The sequence below is a fragment of the Diuraphis noxia genome, unplaced genomic scaffold (genome assembly GCF_037042655.1).
Source record: "Diuraphis noxia isolate RWA-SAM2 unplaced genomic scaffold, SU_Dnox_SAM2 contig0003, whole genome shotgun sequence".
In the NCBI taxonomy this organism is placed as follows: domain Eukaryota; kingdom Metazoa; phylum Arthropoda; class Insecta; order Hemiptera; family Aphididae; genus Diuraphis; species Diuraphis noxia.
Window position 1 is genome coordinate 83091471 of NW_028301713.1, and position 22028 is coordinate 83113498.

Below are 22028 nucleotides of genomic sequence, written 5' to 3' on the forward strand. Positions count from 1 at the left end.
AACTTAAGCCAACATTGTGCAAAAGAGAAAACCATACATTTGTGGGCATTCTTGGAGAAATTGGTAAAAACATTTTTACGCCATGAACAAAATAATGATAACAGAATTTTATTCTCATAATCTTATCAACATACCAAAATTGAAAATAATATCCACAGATATCTGTGATAATATTAGACTAACTAGACATCTTGTCATCTGGAGGACTTGAGATTCTACTAATTCTAGTTTTCTGCAATTTATAAAAAAAAACTAAAAAACAAAATTACAACAATGGTTAATACTTGTTGTGTGTATGGATGTAAAAGCCGAGCTTTAAAAGGAGGTCCAAGATTTCACAGGTATCCAAGATATTTGTAGTCGCATTAAAAAATAAGATTATTGAATCATTGAGGTCTATAATTTTAAACAATTTCTGTTTATAATGGATTTTGTGTAAGGTCTCCCCAAATAATTGTTTGCTTCATGCTTCATGGTCTTTAGTATCTAGTAACGGCACTGCTACAAATATCATTATAAGAGACAAAAATTAGAAAAATAATTTTATTTAGGTATTTTAAAATGTATTAACTTAATATCATAGATTTCCCAAGGATGCTGTTAATCTTAATAAGTGGATTAACACTATACAAAACTTTGATCCTGAGTTTAAGTATAAATCTGCAAGCAGTGTTATATGTAGTAATCATTTTGTACAAACAGATTATACTTTAAACATTGCTGGCACTAAGCAAACTTTAAAACAAACATCAGTACCTAGTATTTTTCCAGCCTGTGTTACTCTTGGCATTGATTTGAATGCAGATGATGTATCTGAACATTCTGAACCACAATTGGTGATTTCTGCCATTTCTGACAATTCATGTAATTTTGATAATTTAATAAAATTATTAAAACTAATTGATATTTTAAAAATAATTTTGCATATATTTTTGTAGCTGGTACTGCTTTGATGGCTGCTATGAATGATATTGATGTCATACATTCAAATGTAGATAGTACAGTTGAAAAAAGTGTAAGCTGTCCAATTTCTGAAAATGAATGTAAGTTCATTAATTCTATATTGTTTTTTTTATTTTATATAGTTATTATAAATAATATACCTATAGTAATTAAAAAACTTATTTTGCTTTTTATTTTTAGCTGGTACTTCTTTCATGACTTCTATGGACGATATCAAAGTTATTGATTCAAATTTAGATGATGTAGTTAGTCAAGACTTACCATTGACACCTGTTAAAAGATCATGGTAGTTAATATTATAATAGTCTGAAATGTAGTATTCCATAAGATCAAATAAATAGTTTACTTTCAATTTTGTTTTAGTAAAAGAAAATGTTTTTTCGGGGATTTCAAATCAGAATCTGAAATAACAACTCCAAATAGCCGAAGAAAATATTGGATTTCTAGCGAAAATAAAGTTAGAATACTAAAAAAGAAAAAGAAAAAATTGAGGAATATCAACTTATACTTAAAGAATAAAATCAAAAATCTACAGGAGTTAATTGAGCATTTGAAAGATAAAAATAAAATATCAGATAATTGCTTTACAATGCTTAAAGTGAGTTCTTAAGATTGTTTATACAGTGTGTTCACGGAAACCAGGAACACTTTATCACTCATTACCTTGTAAATATTTTTCAATTTTGTTTATTGGACATTCCTTTTGACAACCATGATACAAATTATGTACTAGGTAACATGAACTTTTAGAAAAAACCTATATCATTGATCATTTGTAATTAAACTAATCATTGGATGTTCGAGCTAGTACTTGCAATGTCCCATAAACAGAATTAAAAAATATTTACAGGGTAATGAGTGATAGTATTCCCTGTTTCCGTAAACACACTTTATAGAGTGATTCACTTAGCATGCTCACCCCCTTTTCTTCTTTAATAATACAGAGTGATTCATTTAAGTGGGTAAACTAATTATCTCGAAAAGTATTAATACTTCAACATATAATTTTTGAATTTTTTTTACTATTGTTTAATGTTATATTTTAAGAATACTCATCGCTCAAATTATCAAACGAAGAAAACAATAATAATATAAAAATAAAAATCTATTATATTATTATACTACATTATTTTACATTAAATATAAATACAATATTCTACTTGAGTCTGGTTTTGTTTATTTATTTTTAGGAAACAGTTCCTAATGTAGAGTTTCAAATTTTAATGAGACATTTGAAAATGAAAACTTCAAGAACTATTCCTCCAGAAATTCGTTCATTTGCTTTGACATTAAATTTTTTTTCTCCTGCAGCCTACGAGTATGTACGTAAAACATTTAAAATCTTCCTCATCCAAGTACATTAAGAGGTTGGTATTCTTCAGTTGATGGAACACCTGGTTTCACTGCTGAGTCTTTAAATGCTATAAAAATTAAGGTCGACCAATTAGAAAAAACCAAAGGGAAAAAATTAATATGTGCCTTATTAATGGATGAGATGTTTATTAAAGAAGATGTACATTTTAATAATAATAGAATTCAAGGGTATGTTAATTTAGGTTTAGGCACAGAAGACTTTGACGGCTTACCAAAGGCGAAAGAAGCCCTAGTATTTATGGTAGTAGCTATAAACTCACGTTGGAAAGTTCCTGTTGCCTATTTCCTCACCAATGGAATGTCTGCCCAAGAAAAGGCAAATTTAGTTAATATGTGTTTGACCAAAATTAATGATACTGGTGCTTCTACTAGAACATTAACGTTTGATGGAACTGCTGCAAACTTTTCAATGGCCCGATGTTTAGGTGCAAATCTTTCAGCTGATTCTGATTCCACATTCTTCAAACATCCAGTCACCAATGAGAATGTACATATATTCTTAGATGCAGCGCATATGCTGAAGCTTTGTAGGAATACTCTTGGAGACTGGAAACAGTTATATGATGAAAATGGAAACCCAATAAAATGGCAATACTTTGAAAAACTTGTAGCAATACAAGATGGTATTGGGCTCCATTTTGCTACAAAAATTAGGAAAAGACACATAAATTATTTTAAAGAAAAGATGAAGGTGAGGTTAACTGCACAGACATTCAGCCAGAGTGTTGCTGATGCAATGATATATTGTAAAAACAATCTAAAACTTACAGATTTTAACAACTGTGATTCAACTATTACTTTCTGCACCAATATCAACAACATTTTTTATTTTTTAAATACTCGAAATCACTTAAGTAAGGCAGAACATAAAAAACCATTAAAGATTTCCAATAACATTAATATTCAACACTTTATACAATCATCAATATCTTACTTAAAAAATCTGAAGTGTAATCCTGTTAAACAAAATAAATTAATTCCTTTGGTTAAGTCTTCACGTAAGACAGGGTTTGTTGGACTAATAGTTTATTTAAAAAGTATATCAAACATCTTAAATCAGGCAGATATGTTTGAAGATGGTCTCTTAGAATACTTGCTTACTTATAAACTCTCACAAGACCACTTGGAAATATTTTTCTCAGCAGTGAGGTCTAGAGGCGGATTTTCTAACAATCCCACTGCTGCTCAATTCGAAGCCGCTTACAAACGATTGTTAATACATACAGAAATCATGACTTGCTCTGAAGGTGCTAATTGTATGAATATAGATCTAACACCAATTCTGTCAATTGGTTCATCCAAGAAAGCACAAAAACCTAATTCATTTATTGACATACTTTGTTATGAAGATGGTGAAAGTGATGTATATGATAATTTTACTGACATACAAAACAGTCTTAAAAATGTCTTAAATAATTTTGATGTTGACAAAATTGATATGTGTGTCAAGGATATAGTGGAATATATAGCCGGCTTTGTAGTGAAAAAACTAAAAAATAAAATAACTTGTAAAGAATGTATAAAAGCACTTTTGGGTGATTCTTCAAAAAGTTTTTTGTTGAATATAAAAAACCAAGGCGGCCTAGTTAAACCTTCAACAGATGTTGTAAAACTATGTAGACTATCTGAAACTATTTTTAAATGCCATGAAAATGAAATTAAATGTAAGAAAGATATCATTTCTTATTTAACAGTAAAAGCTTCATCTAAAATTCAAATATCTACCTTATTTTCTAGTCTTTCTGTTCATATACTTGATCAGTCACCCTTAGACAATCATCTTTTACAAATAGTTGCTTTAATTTTTAAAACATATTTCACATTGCGCTTGCATCATCACAATAAAACTCTTAGTCAACCTGCTGAAAGAATTCGATCTCATCTAACTAAAACAATTCACTTCAAAGGTCAGTAAGAAATTATTATTATGTAACTACCTAGTTATTTTCTCAAATTAAGTTTGATTTATTTAAGTTTTTAATGTTTTGTGATTAATATGATAATATAATATTATAGTTGTTTATACCTAATGAGTTATTTTGAATAATATTATATTATAGGTACCTACCTATTGTTTTTTTTTATTGCTTATTTCAAATAATATGTTAAGTTTTTGTTTTATGAAGTTTTGGGCTTAATGTATTATATTTTATAATTATATTGTGTTGTTTATACCTTATGGGTTATTTTGAATAATATGTTAAGTATTATGTTCTATTAAGTTTGGTCGTTTGGATTATTTAAGTTTGTATAATAATATTATTATTATGTTGCTTGTTTTTTTGTATTGCTTATGTAATCCACATAGGGTGAATGTTTATATAAAATTAAAAAAAGGGAATATAAATTAATAATTTAATTTGTCATTAACTGATAGGGCCGGCGGAGACGAATCTTGTTCACTAAACCTTTTTGGTTTTTTGTTAGGTCTTTGATCACTCGGCTCCTGAATATTCAGTTCCCTTGCCTTGGTTGAAATTTCCAGCCATAAGTCATCAAAACCACTTTCTCTTTGTTGTTCAATTGATGAAATTATGTGTTTAATTTTAATTTTTACTTCATGGAAATTTAATGATATCTTTTGGAGTTCTACATTGAGAAGTTCAACCCTCTCAAAAATATTAATCATTACTTTAGTATTAAATAAAAATTCATATTTGAGCAATTGTTTGGGAAAACCACTTGCTTTGGCACCTTTTTCAGACCTCTCTTTTGATATATTATCTAAAAACTTTATTAAAACGGCATAATTGTAGTATAATGTTTTTAAAGACTTTACTCGCATACACCATCTGGTTGGACAGAATGGACGAAGTGACTGAGAATTTAATTCTTGTTCACTTTGTAGAGCATTGAAAATTGCTTGTCTTTTGGGATAACAGCGTACAAACACTATAATAGATCTTATCATTGCTAAAAAAATCTCGAGATCTATCTACACTCATACCATCTTGGACTACAAAGTTTAAAGTATGTGCTACACAGTGAACAAATACAGCACGCTTTTCAACATCTAAAATTCTTTTTTGGAGACCACTGATATGGCCGCTTACATTTACCGCACCATCATAACACTGACCACGACAGTCTGATAATGTTAGATTGAAATTTGTTATAATATTAGATACTAAGGTGAATAAAGTTAGGGAATCGGTTGATTCAGTTTTAAAAAAACCTAAAAACAGTTCGGATATGTTTAAATTGTTATCTACTATACGAAAACACACTGATACTTGCTCTTGACAAGTATTGTCCATTGTTTCATCCATAATGATTGAAAAATACTTTGAAACCTACTATTTCATTTTGTACTTCATGTGATGTCCATTTATATGCTGTGCGTGAAAGTCACGAATCCAACTCCAATGAATCACTTGATCTTAATTTTAATAATTGATTAATGTTTGAGTTATTATCTGTATGACCTCGAATGGCAAGCCCTTGCTTAGTAAGATACAATATTGAACTTATTATTTTTAATAGAGCTGCCCTAGATTATTTCATTTGTTTAGAGTTTGCAGTATTCAAAGTATTATAAATATTTTCTGATCGTTTTTGAGCTACATTGGCATAATATACTGCTGCTATATGAAATGGGCTACCTATGATTATACACACACACATTATAATTTATAAAATTAATATAATAAAATATTTTATCAAAACGTATAAATTGATAACTACAACACATAAACATGCAACATAGATTTATTTATTTATTATTTAAATGAGTTAATAATAAAAATGTATTTTTGGTTATACTTAAATATTTGAATGATGAATAAGTAACATAAGATGTATTGACTATTGAATACTTGAGCTGAAGCCTTAACTGCTGTAGATACCTATATGAAACATAACATGTAGGTAGGACATAAACACATAGTGAATGATTAAGATTAAACAATTTGTTTCATTCACATAGATTAATTTAAACACTATTTTTACAAACTGACTAGGTATTCTTTAATAAGTTCAAATAAAATTAATAATATCCACACAAAACAACACAACACAACACGAGCTCATATAGATAACAATGACTGCATATTTAATTTAAATACATTTTAAAAGTAAAAACAGCTACATAAACTATGTAACCTTATACCTATAACATAACAAAGGCTGTTTAAAATAAACAAACTATATTTCAAGTACATTAAAAATTAATTACTACTTTAAATATTTTACCTTCATGTACTTTAAATCTTTCTAATGCTTTGCTCCAGCTGTTATATCCATTGACAACAAATGCATTTTTTGTGTTTTTATCTACAACTGTAGTTTGCGGTAAAACAATATTATTTTGCACAGCTTTTAAATCTTACATATTATATTAGCATAATATAAAACTAGGTATGAGCATACCCAGTATCCGCCTAGAGCATTCTTTTAGGGGCTCTCACATAAAATACATATATAAGGGACTTGAAAAACTAATAAAAATATGAACTGTTTGTAATAATATAATCAATACATTTTAAACACATTTTTATTCTATTATATATATTATAAAATGTACTTATAGAGTATACAATAGGAATGTTATACCCAGGGCCGGATTTAATGTTGTGGGGGCCCCAGGGCCCATACAAGATTGAAATATAAGATTTTTTAGTTGATCTACATGCTTTAAAACTTTAAAATTATATTACCGATGAGTTATTCTCTCATCATGCTATTAATTTCTTATCACGTCAATTTTGCTTATTGAACATAATTAATACAGATTTATATAATGTTAATACAATTAATAAGTAAGTACAAGTAACCTTTAAAGTCATCTCTTTTTATTTTTTTAAATTAGTACATCAAAACCATTAAATAAGTTGTTATTAAAATATATTTGATGCTAATGTAAACTAAAATAAATCCTTCAAATTATTTTCAATAAAAAATTTGATACATTAAATAATATTTAGTACATTAGTTCAAGGTACAACGTTATTTTATAATATACAAATACAAAACCGGCTGCACGTGTCCGACGACGATGCCAAAAGAGAGGGAAATAGGAGCTCGGCGCTCGCTCGACCGTCAATCTCTCTGGACAGAGTATAGTTGCGTAGTTATAATATAATTTACTATTTATAATTAAGTAGAAATGGAAAAAATTACCTCACAATCTAGTGATTCGTTTTATCACACACTAATAGCACCAATTTTCAAACTTAAAAAAAAATAGTATATTGTTTTGCAAATTACTAGAAAAAAAAAAAGGTAATCATTTTGTGGGGGCCTCTTATTAATAGAATCTTGTGGGGGCCCCGGGGCCTGGGCCCCGTGGGCCCCCCCCTAAATCCGGCCCTGGTTATACCTACTTAGTATAATACTATAATCCATATAAGTATGAATAGTATGATAATAATGTTTATCTTTGAAACTCATATACTACCTAAGGTGGACATTAACTTCTTAAAAACATTTCAACTTACCTATTTTTAATTAATTGTCAAATTATATTAATAACATAAATAATTAAAAGTAACAACTAACAACTTAGGGCTTAACTATTTCCATTTAATTTGAAAAAATGATACGTAAACTGAAAATCCTGTTTCTACTTTCTATGTAAGTATTATTTGGTATCTATAACTGAAATTTTAAATAATTAATTAAATTACTACAGGTACTGTGTTATAAGAGGGATTAAGATAAATTGTTGACAAAATATTTAGTTATTGTTTAATAGTTATATTAAAAATTAATTACCTAGTTCAGTGCTCTTAGTATAATTATAAGTTAAAATTAAGTACTCTAGAAACTTTTTTTATAAAATAGTAACCAATTAGAGTCCAATTGTAAATGAAAATTTATAAAATCAATGTAGGTACTACCACATTATTACTATTTTTACCTGTTCTATGTCCACCAACAAAGAAGTACATAAAAGTATCAAAAATGTTTATTACAATTTACAATGTAACAGAAGTACCTACCTATATAATTATTATTAAAATAATTATTTAATTTCCATCTCAAACATTATATTATTTATATTTATTTTCAAAAAAGTGACTATAGTAGCTAAAAAAGAGACCAAATGGGTGCACTAAGTCTAACTTATTTTTAACTGAGTTAATATGCTTTTCACCATTAACTATTAGAGTTAAATACATTGGTTCAAAAAACATTTATTTTATAGCCTATAATGTTCTTAATATTGACTTAACTATACTATTAACTTATTTCAAACTAACTTTTCATACCTACTATATTGTAGGATTAAAGGAGACAGAAGAAAGTTACCGACGAACAGAAAGTGTTACTAGTCTCACTATTAGAAAACAATCCACGATTAGTTTCAGGCAAATTTAGTGCTGATTTTAGTTTTGATGATTCTATTAAAAAATGGAAAAGTATCATTTCTGAACTTGAGTCATGTTCAACTGGCCCAAAAGGGAAAAGTGTTGATGACTGGAAACGAGTTAGTACCTAATATTATTTGTATTTTATTTTATTTTATATTGTTTTTATTTAATTGTTATATGAATTTAATTTTGTTAAGACATGGTCAGACTTGAAGAGAAATGTTAAAGAAAAGGCTGCAAAAATAAGATCTTCTTATAGAGCAACCGGGGGAGGAGAAGCGTCAAATGAAAAATTATCCAAATTGGAGGAAAGAATAGTAGGTATTATCCGAGAAATAATTATTGAAGGACACAAAAGAGTACATGAATTTGGTTCACCTTGTGTTAAAAAAAAAGTAACTAATGATATATTATTGGCATATGCCTATAAATATATATATATATATATATATATTTAAGTATTCTCAATTGAATAAAATTTAATGTTTAGGTAATAAACATATGCAGCCAACCAACCGGAGAAATGGATCCAATAATTCAGATAGATAGTGAAGTATCAGAAGTAATGTCATTATTATTTTCAATATTTTTTTATTAAAATATATTATTACCAAAAACGTTTATTATACCTAGGTTTTTATTGTAAATCATGAAGATGGATTTGGGAATAATTCTCTATATCAACAAACAGTAATTATACAATAATAACTTAATTGTTTATTTTTTTTAAATAATTGTCATGATTTATAGGATATAAGTAGCCCAACTATAGAAGATATTGGTGAAGCTTTGATTAATAATGAACCAGTACCAGAGAATGTTGTAGTTTTTGATTTCCCAGAGGTATACAAATATTTTAATTTGTTAATCAAATTATAATCAATTATTATATTATTATAATCTTTATAGATAAACCAACAAGAAAACATGTTGAAAACAAATTCTAAAAAAGGTAAAAGTGAGTATAATTCAGACGACAGTCCCCAAATATAAATATAAATTATCAATTTAAATAATATAATATACTTAATAACATTTACTAATGATGTTTTTTTTTTTTAATTTTCAGATAGTATTTGAGTGTTGATTATTAAATGTAAATTTGTTTGTAAATTAATGTTTTTCAGAGCAAACTGAAATTGATTATCCCATGTACATGGAACAAATGATAAAAATTGAAACGAGAAAAGCAATTGCACTTGAAACATTAGTTATAACAGCATCAAGTATACTGGAATCCCTTAGAAAAGATAAATAGTTTTATATAGTTAATTTTGTTTTTTTGTTCACATAGTTTATAGTTTATTAAATGAAGACTTATTAATATTAATTTAAGTTTTTAAAACTGTTGAAAGTATTACATTTTTTATTTTGTTGTTATAGTTATAACATTTTGTATTTTATTAAAATTATTATAAAGTATTTTTCAGTTAAAATATAATCAAAGTGATTTGTTATAAAAAAAATAACACAATTTAACCATATACCTTATACTGACGTATAAGGTTTACAAATTTAACGCAATTGATTTACAATTTGATTTCTAATTTGCTGTCCTAGCCTATGAAAAGAATTACGCGCTCTACCGATTTCCTCATTTACATTCATTGAAATTGGTCTTTCATATTCAACATCAGGTTCTTCAGGTTCTTCTTCTAAATCATCCAAATTTGCTTGTTTACACATGTTATGAAGAACACAACATGCGATTATTATTAATGAGACAAATTGTGGACGATAATGTAACATGCGATGCTTAATTAAACAACGGAAACGTCCCTTCAGCTGCTCATTAACTCTTTCTATAATTACCCTAGTCTTTTTATGGATTCTATTATAATTTTCTTCTTTGGAATATGGTTGAATTTCATTTTCTTGGAAAGGTACCATAAGAAATGGCTCTAATGGATAACCTTTATCTCCCAACAGCCAAGACTTAAAAGTTCCTTCCTCATATTTGTCTTTTAAATAATTCCTTATTTCACTATTTTTCCAAATAAATGAATCATGTGTCGATCCTGGGAATTTAGAATTTACATTTATTATTCGACATGAGGCATCACAAATCAATTGAACATTAATAGAATGTTCATTTTTCCGGTTGACATACATATACTCTCTATGAATAGGATCATCAGGTACTGATGCAATATAAATGTGGGTGCAATCAATGCACCCTACAACACCGTGTATATGATATTTTTCATAAAATTGAGCTCTTATTAAAGGAATTTCATCATCAGATGGAAACTGAATCCATTGGTGTGCCAGATTTGTAACAATTGCTTCAGTAACTATGTGTACACAGTTACTAACACTTTTTTGGCATACTGCTAATGTTAAATCTTGTCCTACTGACATCTGATAGCTACCTTGCGCATAAAATCTCAAAGCTACAAGAACTCTAACTTCAGGACTCAATGCTGACTTTCTATTTTTTATTGGTAAAAAAGGCATTAAATAATTTACTAAATTTCTTACCAATGTTTTATTTAATCTGAATAATATCACAAATTGATTTTCTGGAAGATCAAATGGATCAATCCTTTGTTTTATTGGTTTTTATATTCTAAAAATGTATACATACCTTAGATTAATTAAAAATTTGTAATACTTTTATTAAACCTATATTATGCTCTATGGGTGAATCTGATATCTACTATATGAAAACACACCAATAATAAATCATTCTTTAAAGTATATAAAATAATTTCTTCAAAAAACTAAGAACGATTAGGTACTGAATTATGTAGATTATGATAACTACCTAATAAAAAGAGCTTAAGACTTCAGTAAAATACATATTTTTCGAGGGCTAAGACCATCAACTCTCTTCCCCCTCCACCAATTGTGCCTATGCTTAGAGCCATAGTTAGTTTGCTATTTATTACTTATTAGATTATCTTATTAATAATATCTAATTTAGATAGGTATCATTGGATAGAACTAATCAATAGAATTGTATACAATGAAAAACAATTCTGACAGGAGATATTCTAGTTTTTTTTAACCAGTTGTACATTAACTATATTAACCAATATACTACCAAATTACATAGTTTAATAGTAATATCAAATATGTAGTATTGTAGTAGGTACTTAGGTAAATAATTAAGTTTATAGATTAATATGATTTATAAACAAATCTGTCTTATAAAGTTGTTGAGTAAATGTATATAAATACTTTTATAGTACTTATTTAGAAAACTTTTTAAATTAAGTATCTATTTGACAGTCTTGTAAACAATACTTTTTAAATTGTATTTAAATACAGATACAAAGACATCCATTCAGAAAATATTTATGATACATTTATTTAAGAACAAATATAAATACTTGGCATGTATGTAAAGACTTTTTTCATTTACTATTTAAATTAATGCTAAGTAAGTATATTTCTTAAATACCTACGGTTTTTTAATAGATGTAGTTATAGGTATCTGTATTTAAATACCTACAATTTCAAAAGTATTTTTTACAAGACTGAAACAAATATGAAAATATAAGAGATTTTATATTACCTAATTGGAAAAATAATTATGGTTAAGTACCTACTTATTATATATAATATATTTATTATAAATTATTACTATATTCAATTGTAATAGTTAATAAATAATAATTAGGTATCTAAAAAACATAACTATACCTAGGTCTCCGATTTATTTGTTGAATATGGATACCAAGTAGGATTACATCCATTGTAATAAAATAAAATAATATTAATATAATATATTATGTTAATTTAATTTGTCATGTTATAAACGATAGAACAATGAATGCGACGGATGCGTCTTAAATTAATTATTATTAATCACACTCTCATAAAATCATAACACACTCATAATTATTGATACCACGTAGATTTTATATGTGGTAAAATTATGATTAACATATCACATTCATTTGGTGCTATAATTCAGTAACACGGGTCAGTACTTCAAAATTAACAATATCGTGTTATTTAGCAGTATTACACTGTGATAATAACCCTGTGTTATATTAACACATCTCAATACTAGGCCCCCAGTTGTGCATTGAGAACAAAACACTTTATCATTATCATATACAATCCAAGGGTACAATTTTTTCCACTTTTCTTGGAAAGTTCTGCCTATTCCTTTCTCTGGTGGTAATTGTACTTTTTGCTATCAATAAATAATAGTTAATATTATAATATGCTATACACAATAGTCAATACTTAATAGTTAATTATCTCTTACCTTAATTTCAGTTTCATTTTTTTGTTGATTGGTTGATTGGTTTTCACTACAAATATCTTTACTTTTTTTGTGAAAAAAGATAATAACGTATTTTGACGCTTCATAATTATTAATTACTATTTAATTAAATCGTCGAATTCACAGTAGGTACACAGACCTTTGTAACTTTTACAAAAATTATGAGGAACGTAAAAGAAAAAGATTTATAAGCTTAAAACTTACGACTTTTTGTTATTGTGTATTATACTATTATCCACAATTTAAGATAATATCTATATACATTATATATTAAATCGTGGTATTATCTTATGAAAATACCGGGAAAAATAATGATATTATGATATCAAAATGTACAGAAAAGTATTAAAAAATTATTTTAAAATTCCTTATACTTCCCTAGATATTAACTGGTTCACAATAAAAAAATCACCCTGTATAGATATCCTATGTAGAATTATTAAATATAATAACGTCATAGTGGAATAGAGAAGTAATTTCAGTTCGAAATGGTTAACTATGGTATATATAATAAAAGGCTCCTCGTAATTTGAGATAATAGCAGTTGGAAAATATTAAAGATACATAGGCACTTTTTTTATATAAGCGTTTAAGATTCAAATGTTGAAAAAATGTATTTAATTGAAAATTTACAAATTATTTAATTGAAAAATGTATAAATTGTTTAACGTTAATAGCTAAGGATTGGCACAGGAAATATTGACAATTTTAAACATGGTTCCAGTAAAAACTTTACAAACACAGTTTTTTATAGTTATTTTAAGTTCAAGAATAATAATTTTAGTTTTATTGTTATAATTAAAAAATATTATTCGTGGATATTTGAAATTTCTAGAGTATACTTTATATTCTAATTTTAATATAGTTAATGTCGTTAATAACTTACTACTATAGTTCTATTAATACTTTATAATAACTTGTATACAGCGGCGCACGAATTGGCCCACTAGGATTCCGGAAAAGTTCACGATTGGCCGATCCTCACTTCCGCTGTGGAGGTAGTAGCCGCGGTCGAGCTGTTCGGTCTACTTGTTTGAGTCCCTGTTGTGTTAGCATAGGTTTGTACCCTCGTGTCCTGTACCAACAGAGGCTGCACTGCGCAAACTTGCGGTGGTTGAGTGCCACCAAGATGTCGTACAGCTAATTTACCTCCACTCCCTGTGGATTGCCTGTCAGCGCTTTAGCTATCTCCCCAAGCCTGTGGGTTTCCGCCAAATACAAGTCCTTGGAGAATTCTATCGTTTCTGGCGCAACCGCCTATTCTTCAGAAAAGGGGGTCTCAGAGTTAGCGTAGGTTCTCTTCCTAGAACCCTCCTTCGACCCCGGAAGGTCAGAGGGGGGAGCTAGCTTGAAGAAAGGACCTTTCCTATCTATCATGAAGTGCGATCCGTCCGGAGCTTTGTAGGTCTGACCTAGTTCATAGGCCTTACCGTCGATCAGTGATCTGACGTAAGTCGCCGGGGGAGCAGATAACCTATCCTTCCGATCCATGGCTGACTGAAGTCGCCGGTATCGGTGAGCCGTGCGGACCCGGGCGCCCGGTGTGCGGGGGCACTGTGTTTGTCGGTGACTGTTGTGGGACGCGTCCGAGATTGGAACTCGGAAAGCGCGGAAATTAGGTCACTGCGTAACGCGCCGTGCCGTGAACCGGTCTGTGCGTGGCAGCGCCGCCGCCGGGAGTCGCGTTTATTATGTATCATTTAAATATTTAGTTACTCACCTTTGTTGAACCCAAAAAGGCAAACGAGGTATCGTCTGATTCCTCTCGAAAAGATCTATCCAACGGTGTTATTTTCAGGTTTGAGCTATGGTCAGCTGGGGCGATCTGTATCGAAGGTTAGGTTAGGTTAGATTTTTCTAGTTCGCGAAATATGACCGATACCTACGTCTTCGCACGGACAACACGAATCCGTAGAGAACACAACCTAAGTCGTGACTCCAGCGGGTGTGAAGACCGGCGTATTCGGGAGGCCGTTCAATAGATATACGGCGGGCGTTGGCTGTCGCCGTAATTACGTAACTTTAGTTCGTCCAAGCTAGAAGGTAACTTAACCGATAATCCCACGTATTATACCATCAGAATCACTGTGAACAGACAAAAAGTCCCTTTTGGTCCCAACCGCGCGAAAACCCGTCAATTTGAAATAATCCATAAGCAAGGTCCTTTCTTCAAGCTAGCTCCCCCCTCTAACCTTCCTGGGTCGAAGGAGGGTTCTAGGAAGAGAACCTACGCTAACTCTGAGACCCCCTTTTCTGAAGAAAATTGTAAATATTTGTAATGATATTGTTATATTTTAGGCGTAAATGGCACTTTTTCGGGTGGAAAAACGCTAAGAGAATTTAGTCCCCAATTGGATAAGTTAATCTCCGAATTTAACACTCTAAATAACATTTTAAGCCAAGCAGATCAGAAAAACACAAATTGGCGACAGAGCTATTTTGGAGATTTAAACCTCAACAATTCTATGACCGTGGAAAAGTTATCTTTAGTTATCTCTACTCGCGGTTACGATTACAGTTATTTTAGCCGTACATTGATAAATGCTTATTATATATTTTATTTCTTACTATTTAATTCTACAATAATTATAATAATAATGTGAAGTCTAACTAGTATTGTAGAATAAATGACGTAAAGTTATTAGGATTATGGAATATTTCTTATCTTATCGGTAAATGTGCTAAGACTAGTCACTACTCACTAGTCGATGGCCGATGCGATCAGCCTCGGTCGTTTGTTCATAATCCATAATATGCAGTTGAGCAACGAGCGGTAAGAGTTATTTACAAAAAAAAAGTAGAAATAGGAAATATTGATATTATGTTTTTTGTACTTGGTGAGTTTCTAGAAGAAGGCGACTCAGCGAATATCAATTATATCAAAACAATTATTTCATTGCATTTAAATCAAATATCAATAAATTGCATTAAATAGTTATTTCCCAAAAGATATTCGTGGCGATTTTCAATGGATTGAAAATCTTTTTACTATTTCTATTGAAGATTTGAACTTCAAGACGCTTCTTGAAACTCAGATTATCAATCTATCTTGTGATAAAACTTATGAAAATAAATTAAAAAATGAAACTCTTGTAGATTTTTAGTGTGCAGTATATAATGAATATCCAGAACTTTCAATTAATGCAATAAAAAAGCTATTACTTTTTCCTAGAACTTATTTGTGCGAAAATGGATTTTCTGCCATGGCCAATATTAAAACAAAACAAAGAAACAGATTAGATGTCACACATGCCATGCGCATCAGACATCAGTTTATCTGAAATTGTACCCCAGTGGGAAATTTTATGCAACAGCATCCAGAATCAAAATTCACACGAAATTCAGCAATAAATTCAGCAATTTTCTATTGTACTAATTTTTTGTATTTTTTTATTATTTATTTTTTCTATTTATTAAGTTATTATTATTCAGTATATTGAACTTGTATTGTATTTTATATAAAACTCAATGATAAAATGGATTATAATAAAAATCATATTTATTTACGGCATACATTTTTTATATACAGAGTGATTCTTTTATCAAACAACACTCATTATTTGAAAAAGTATTCACTTTTTTCAAATTTTTTTTTTTCAAAATTGTAGATTTACACTGTTCTAGAATTGTTTATCTTTTTTATATTTTTCATCCTTTTATTTATTAGGTAAACCACTGTCAACTTTTGATTTTCAAATGGTAACCTATACTTAAAATTTAATAATTGAATAAAACTATTTTTTTCATTAATTAATACGTTCTAATTTCCATTTTTCGTTAATCCGTTAATGAGATATTGCTCCTCAAAGTTAGGTGGTTTTGGGAGATAGTTATAGTGTGTAAATGTGTTATACCTCGTCAGTAGATACCGCAGCTATCAGGATTTTTATGTCCCAGGGCAAAAGATATCACACTTTTCAAATCAATTCAAGTAGTAGGTACAGTAAGCTTAAGTTGTGCCCCTAAATGTATTTTATAATACCCATTTGACTGGGTATCATGTAGTTCGCCCCACTGAATGTGATCTCTCATGATAATACTTATCTAATATAAAGACCAGAAGTTAAAAGTAATAAATTCGATATCATTCGAACCCAAGATATACCTAATAGTGATAAATGATATTAATTGTACCTACTAACTCGCTACATTAACTTGTCATGATGTCATATTTCAAGTAATCGGACCATTGTCCATTAGTGTCACTCGTGGTGCCGTGATGGCATACCTACTCACGTCGTATACCCCCGTCGACCACCCCTCCATACCTATGGAGTACGCCGTAACCACAGACATAACATTATGTCTATGGCATAGGCGTGCGCAGGCCTCTTTTTCAGGATATGCAGAAGGCTGACAATAGCTGCGTTTAGACCACGGACTATGATTAATATTATAATATAATAATATAATAATCATAGTCCGTGGTTTAGACCAAGAAGATTAAGGACAGTTTTGGAACACGCCCTGAAAGTTATTTTAAGCTCGTAAAATTCTGATAATATGTATACACAATTCACAAATATTGAAAAAACCTACTGTTTAATTAAAAAAATATTGTAATGAATACCATTACATAATACAAGAAGTATGTATTTCGCAAATACTTGGTAGTTGATAACTGATAACTGGATGTTTCAATCTTCCAGAGTCGATGTTCACCTCTCACAGAACTTCAGGGTATGCAGCTGCATACCCCCTGCGCACGCCTATGGTCTATGGCCGTGATGGACTACGGATAAGAAGACAGAACACTGAACAATACGGGTACTACGATATTATGGTTTATTAGGCTGATTTGCGATTAGGTAAAATTGGTAAAATCGTGGGTAAAACTAATTTTGATCAGCTGTTATTTGTTTTGTACGCTGTGGACGATTAGTCTGGTTCCATGGTTACATGATATGGAAGTAAACCTTATACCTGGTTAACGTAAATCACATACCAACAATGGTTATAATTTAGTTTAAACGTTAAAATTTTATAAGATAAGTCATAACAACAATATTTGAATCGTGAGTCGGTAATAAGTAATAACTAATAAAGTATTTTATTTGTTAATTTAATCAAACATTTAAGTACCTAAATTGGTTAATCACACGTGAATTGGATACTTTGCAAGTGTATTTGTACAATGTACCTATTGGTAAGTTTTACTAGTTGGTAGTTGCAAAAATTAAAATTAATAAAACAATATATCTCGTTAGCTTAAAGAACACTTAAACTTCACATACCTGTTCAATCACAAGCGATGAGAAAAGTTGTACAGATACAGTATGTAGAATAGCGCATGCCAAACAGGCCTACTATAAAAAAATAAATCTTTTTACCTCAAATAGAATAAGTTTGGACAACAGAAATCACTTATAAAAGGCTTTGTGTGGAATGTAGATATCTATATGGAGCAGATATTGGGACACTACTGAAGACTGAGAAAGCCAAAATAAAAGCTTTTAAAGTATTATTGTTGGAAAACGCTGAAAATTCAATAGACAGAAAAGGTAAAAAAAATTTGAGGCATTCAAGGAGAATCAAAAATCAATACGGAGTACGCTAAGCTTGAGAAGAAAAGCATGGATCGGATACGTAATAAGGAGGAAACCTGGAAAAGGAAGGGCTAGAACTCCATATCTGAAGCAAGTGATTGAAGGTACTAGAATTGGAACATACTGAAAGTTGAAGAGGAATGTAAGTGGAGAGGGACATAAAAAATCATTTAACCGATTTTCGGAATGTAAAAAAAAAAAATGCATTGAAAACTAAAAATTGTGCTAATGTTAAAGCTTTATAATTTGTATGCTAGTTTATAAGTTTATAAATAATTTAAATTAGGCGACAACATCAATCATTACAACTTAAAAGATAATATACATAAATATAGATATTTATTTTGTGTTTAATATGTAGATTATGTCCTAAATCAAATTAAGAATTTTTAAGTGGCTATGTGGTTAATAATTATTTTATTTTTATTTTTTACAGACAAGCCCTTTAACAAAAAATATATAATAATCAAAACATCCAAAAACATTAGTCTACTGTGCTACATTGTATAATGTCATAAATGATAAATACTAAATTATTTCTGTCAATGATTGGTGTTGTCACCAAATAATAATTAGTACTAAATTCAAGTTAGAATATTATTAATACCATTTTTAAATTTTGCAAGTCTGGGGTGATTGAAAAGTTTGTTTTAATTTTTTGAATACATGTTTTATCTTTACTCATATTTTGCATATTAACTGCAAAACAAACATTTAGATTAAACTGTATCATCATTTTGAAATAGATTTTTCATAGTCCTAGGCTTATTAAAGTAAAATTGTTTAACGGTTCATAATAATATCAGTATAATATGTGAGGAATTTTGTCGTGAACAGGGTTCAGGGCTAAACAGAACCTTAAATCATCAAATCAAACGCTTAAAAAAACATTTAAATAATCAAAATTAAGCAATCTAAAAAATGGTTATTCTCTCCCTAGTTTTTGTTAGTGGTTATCACTTGCATCATATTAAAGTAGAAAATATACATTAAAAAATTTAAAACGTGGGGTGCTATAATATTTTATATTTTAAAAACAATAAATTGAGGGTATTTCACTATAATAATGATAGTTAAATCTAAAAAAACAAGAGGTACTAAAGACCCTTTTGCACACTCTAGTTGCGTCAATGGTCTCAAACCCTGTTCGCGACATTGAAAATATGATTTTTTTTACATCAAATATAATTATATAAGTTGATCAGTGCCTTATATGTATATTTGGACGTATGTCATTGTTATTTAAATACCTACATATTGATTAAATTCATGTGATTGGTCAAAAAGACCTAGTCCTACAAAGTATATTACAACTATTGAAGCAATGTATGGTGAATTATTTATATTATACTAATATTTGAATTGAAATTGTAAATGTATTAAATTGAAATTGTAAACATAAAAAAAAATGTTGTTTATACTTAATATTAAATTAGTTCAGAGTATTGTATTTCCAGATTTGTAATAAACATATGTACCATAGTGTTATGTACTTGTCTAACTTCTTTATTCAATGTGCATGTGCTCAAATGATATTTTATATGAGAAGATGTACAATATTTGATTTGTTAAAAAACAAAATTATCATTAAAAAACTTAAATCCTAATAGGCATTTACATGTTCAAAGTATCCATATGGTAAACAGCATTAAATAGATATATTAAATCTATAATAATAATTAACACATTATTTTGTATTAGTTAAATCTACCAAAGCTATACACAGTTATATGTATATTATATGTATAAAAAAAAAAATTAAGTTACCTATTAAGTTAATTTATTGTTAATATTATGCCATTATTAGATAAGGTTATTATATCATATATTGTACATTTATTATTAATTGTTATTGCACTCATTTATCATTGAAAATACCATTGGTTATTACCAATGACCAAAGAATAAAGGTTATTACTTTTGATAATACCATAGAATACCTAAATAACTAAAATTAATTTTTCCAATAGTGTGTATAGGATGGTAGGATTAATAAGTTTGAAGTTGTATTCAGTGCTTACTGTTTAGTTTTTTGTTTTTCTTATTAATTTAAAAATCTTAGAATTAACGAACTAAGCAAGTTCGTTGGGGTGTGAATGTTTGGTGTGGGATTATTGATGAGTATTTAATTGGTCCATATTTTTTTGAGGAAAATCTTAATGGCAATAAGTATCTTGGTTTTTTGAAAGATGATATACCCATACTATTGGAAAATATTTCACTTCAACAGCGCTTGAATTTGATTTGGCAGCAAGATGGTGCACCAGCACATAATACCTTGGCTGTACGTGCATACCTCAATAAGATGTATGGAGACAATAACTGGTTTGAAACTCACAGCCCCATTATTCAATGGCCACGTCGTTCCCCCGATTTGAGTGTTCTTGACTTCTTTTTTGGGACCATCTAAAAAATGAAGTGTATAAAGAAAAATGCAATAGTGTGGAGGAACTTAAATAAAGAATAAGAGTTTGTTGCAACAAAATTGAAAACTCAATATTGAAAAAATCTACTTCCTCTGAAGTATTAAAACGTCTACATTTTTGTTTAACTGAAGATGGCAAGCAATTTGAACATAAGCTAAAATATAAATAACATGTATTTTTTATTCAAATTGTATACAAATACATACATGTATATTTATGTATTATTTATGTATGTATGTTACATTTTTTCCATTCTTAACCAAAGTTTGTTAAAATTTATATTTAATATGAATTCTTATACTTATGAACGAATGAATTTCTGGTAGGCACATGTACATCAAGTTAATAAATTGGTCTTGGAATTATTTACATAAATAAGTAAGTTGGTAAATTAAACATAATATTGAAATATTTAACTAGAGCTCCAGTTAACTAGATCAGCTAGTTCGTTAAAACTATAAAGGCACAGAATATTATTTATTATAATAATATTATTGTGAAAATGTGAAATTTATTAAGTTTATTACTGTAGACTGTAGTACACTAGTAATTAGTACTTAGTAGTATCGGTCGTTGTCGTTGACGCCATGGCAACATGCTATAAATTATAATAGTCAGTAACGAGTAACAGACAACGGAAAATAAATTACTGTACACTACAGCAGTGATTTAAAACAGTTAACAGTTGTTGCAACTGTAGTACAGGCTGTCTACTAGAGTAACAAAAACGGGATTTTATTTGTGACATGAATAAACAGTACCTAAGTTACTATTTATTTTGTAAATACACATATTGGTAACACTGTATTTTCTTTATGATTGACAGTTGTATTAGTTGTAAAGATAAACCATGAACAACAGTAACTTTTATGGACTAAACACTAAAATAATTCTGTATTTCCGTATGTTATTCTATGGTGCGTTGCAGTGGCGGCGCCAGGAATTTTATCTTGGGGGGGCCATTGGGCCATTGGTGGCCTTTGAAAATTTGGTAGGGCCAAAAAAGTCCCAATTCGTGGTCTTTTTCCCATTCATAGGCTCAGTATAGGGTAGGGGGCTTACACACTATCTATTGTAAAGACTGTGTTGCATATACTAAGTTTTCATATAATTATTGGTTTTCATTTTAATTGATAATAAATATCACACTTAAACATTAGATAACATT

At 29.1% G+C, this 22028-nt stretch overlaps 1 protein-coding gene and 2 long non-coding RNA genes across 3 annotated transcripts; 2 read left to right on the forward strand and 1 right to left on the reverse strand.

Annotated features, from left to right (window-relative positions):
* Nucleotides 1-199: 199 nt before the first annotated feature.
* On the forward strand, nt 200-2127 carry LOC149057887 (uncharacterized). Its single transcript, XM_089222367.1, has 5 exons — nt 200-341; nt 584-864; nt 939-1043; nt 1144-1249; nt 1327-2127. The coding sequence occupies exons 1-5, from the start codon at nt 274-276 to the stop codon at nt 1571-1573; spliced, it is 807 nt and encodes a 268-aa protein (XP_089078493.1). The 5' UTR covers nt 200-273; the 3' UTR covers nt 1574-2127.
* Nucleotides 2128-17338: 15211 nt separating this feature from the next.
* On the forward strand, nt 17339-19922 carry LOC149057888 (uncharacterized). Its single transcript, XR_016190767.1, has 3 exons — nt 17339-17476; nt 17538-18034; nt 18096-19922. It is a non-coding gene; the product is annotated as an uncharacterized LOC149057888 (long non-coding RNA).
* Nucleotides 19923-20466: 544 nt separating this feature from the next.
* On the reverse strand, nt 20467-21288 carry LOC149057889 (uncharacterized). Its single transcript, XR_016190766.1, has 2 exons — nt 21162-21288; nt 20467-20840 (listed from the first exon to the last, which is right to left on the reverse strand). It is a non-coding gene; the product is annotated as an uncharacterized LOC149057889 (long non-coding RNA).
* Between the last annotated feature and the right edge of the window lie 740 nt (nt 21289-22028).

Bases quoted from the DNA above. Each gene is read 5' to 3' on its own strand.
- LOC149057887 (XM_089222367.1), top strand. From the start codon at position 274: ATGGTTAATACTTGTTGTGTGTATGGATGTAAAAGCCGAGCTTTAAAA. The intron at 342-583 runs GTATCCAAGATA...TTAATATCATAG, and splicing joins GGAGGTCCAAGATTTCACAG to ATTTCCCAAGGATGCTGTTA. The intron at 865-938 runs GTAATTTTGATA...ATATTTTTGTAG, and splicing joins TGCCATTTCTGACAATTCAT to CTGGTACTGCTTTGATGGCT.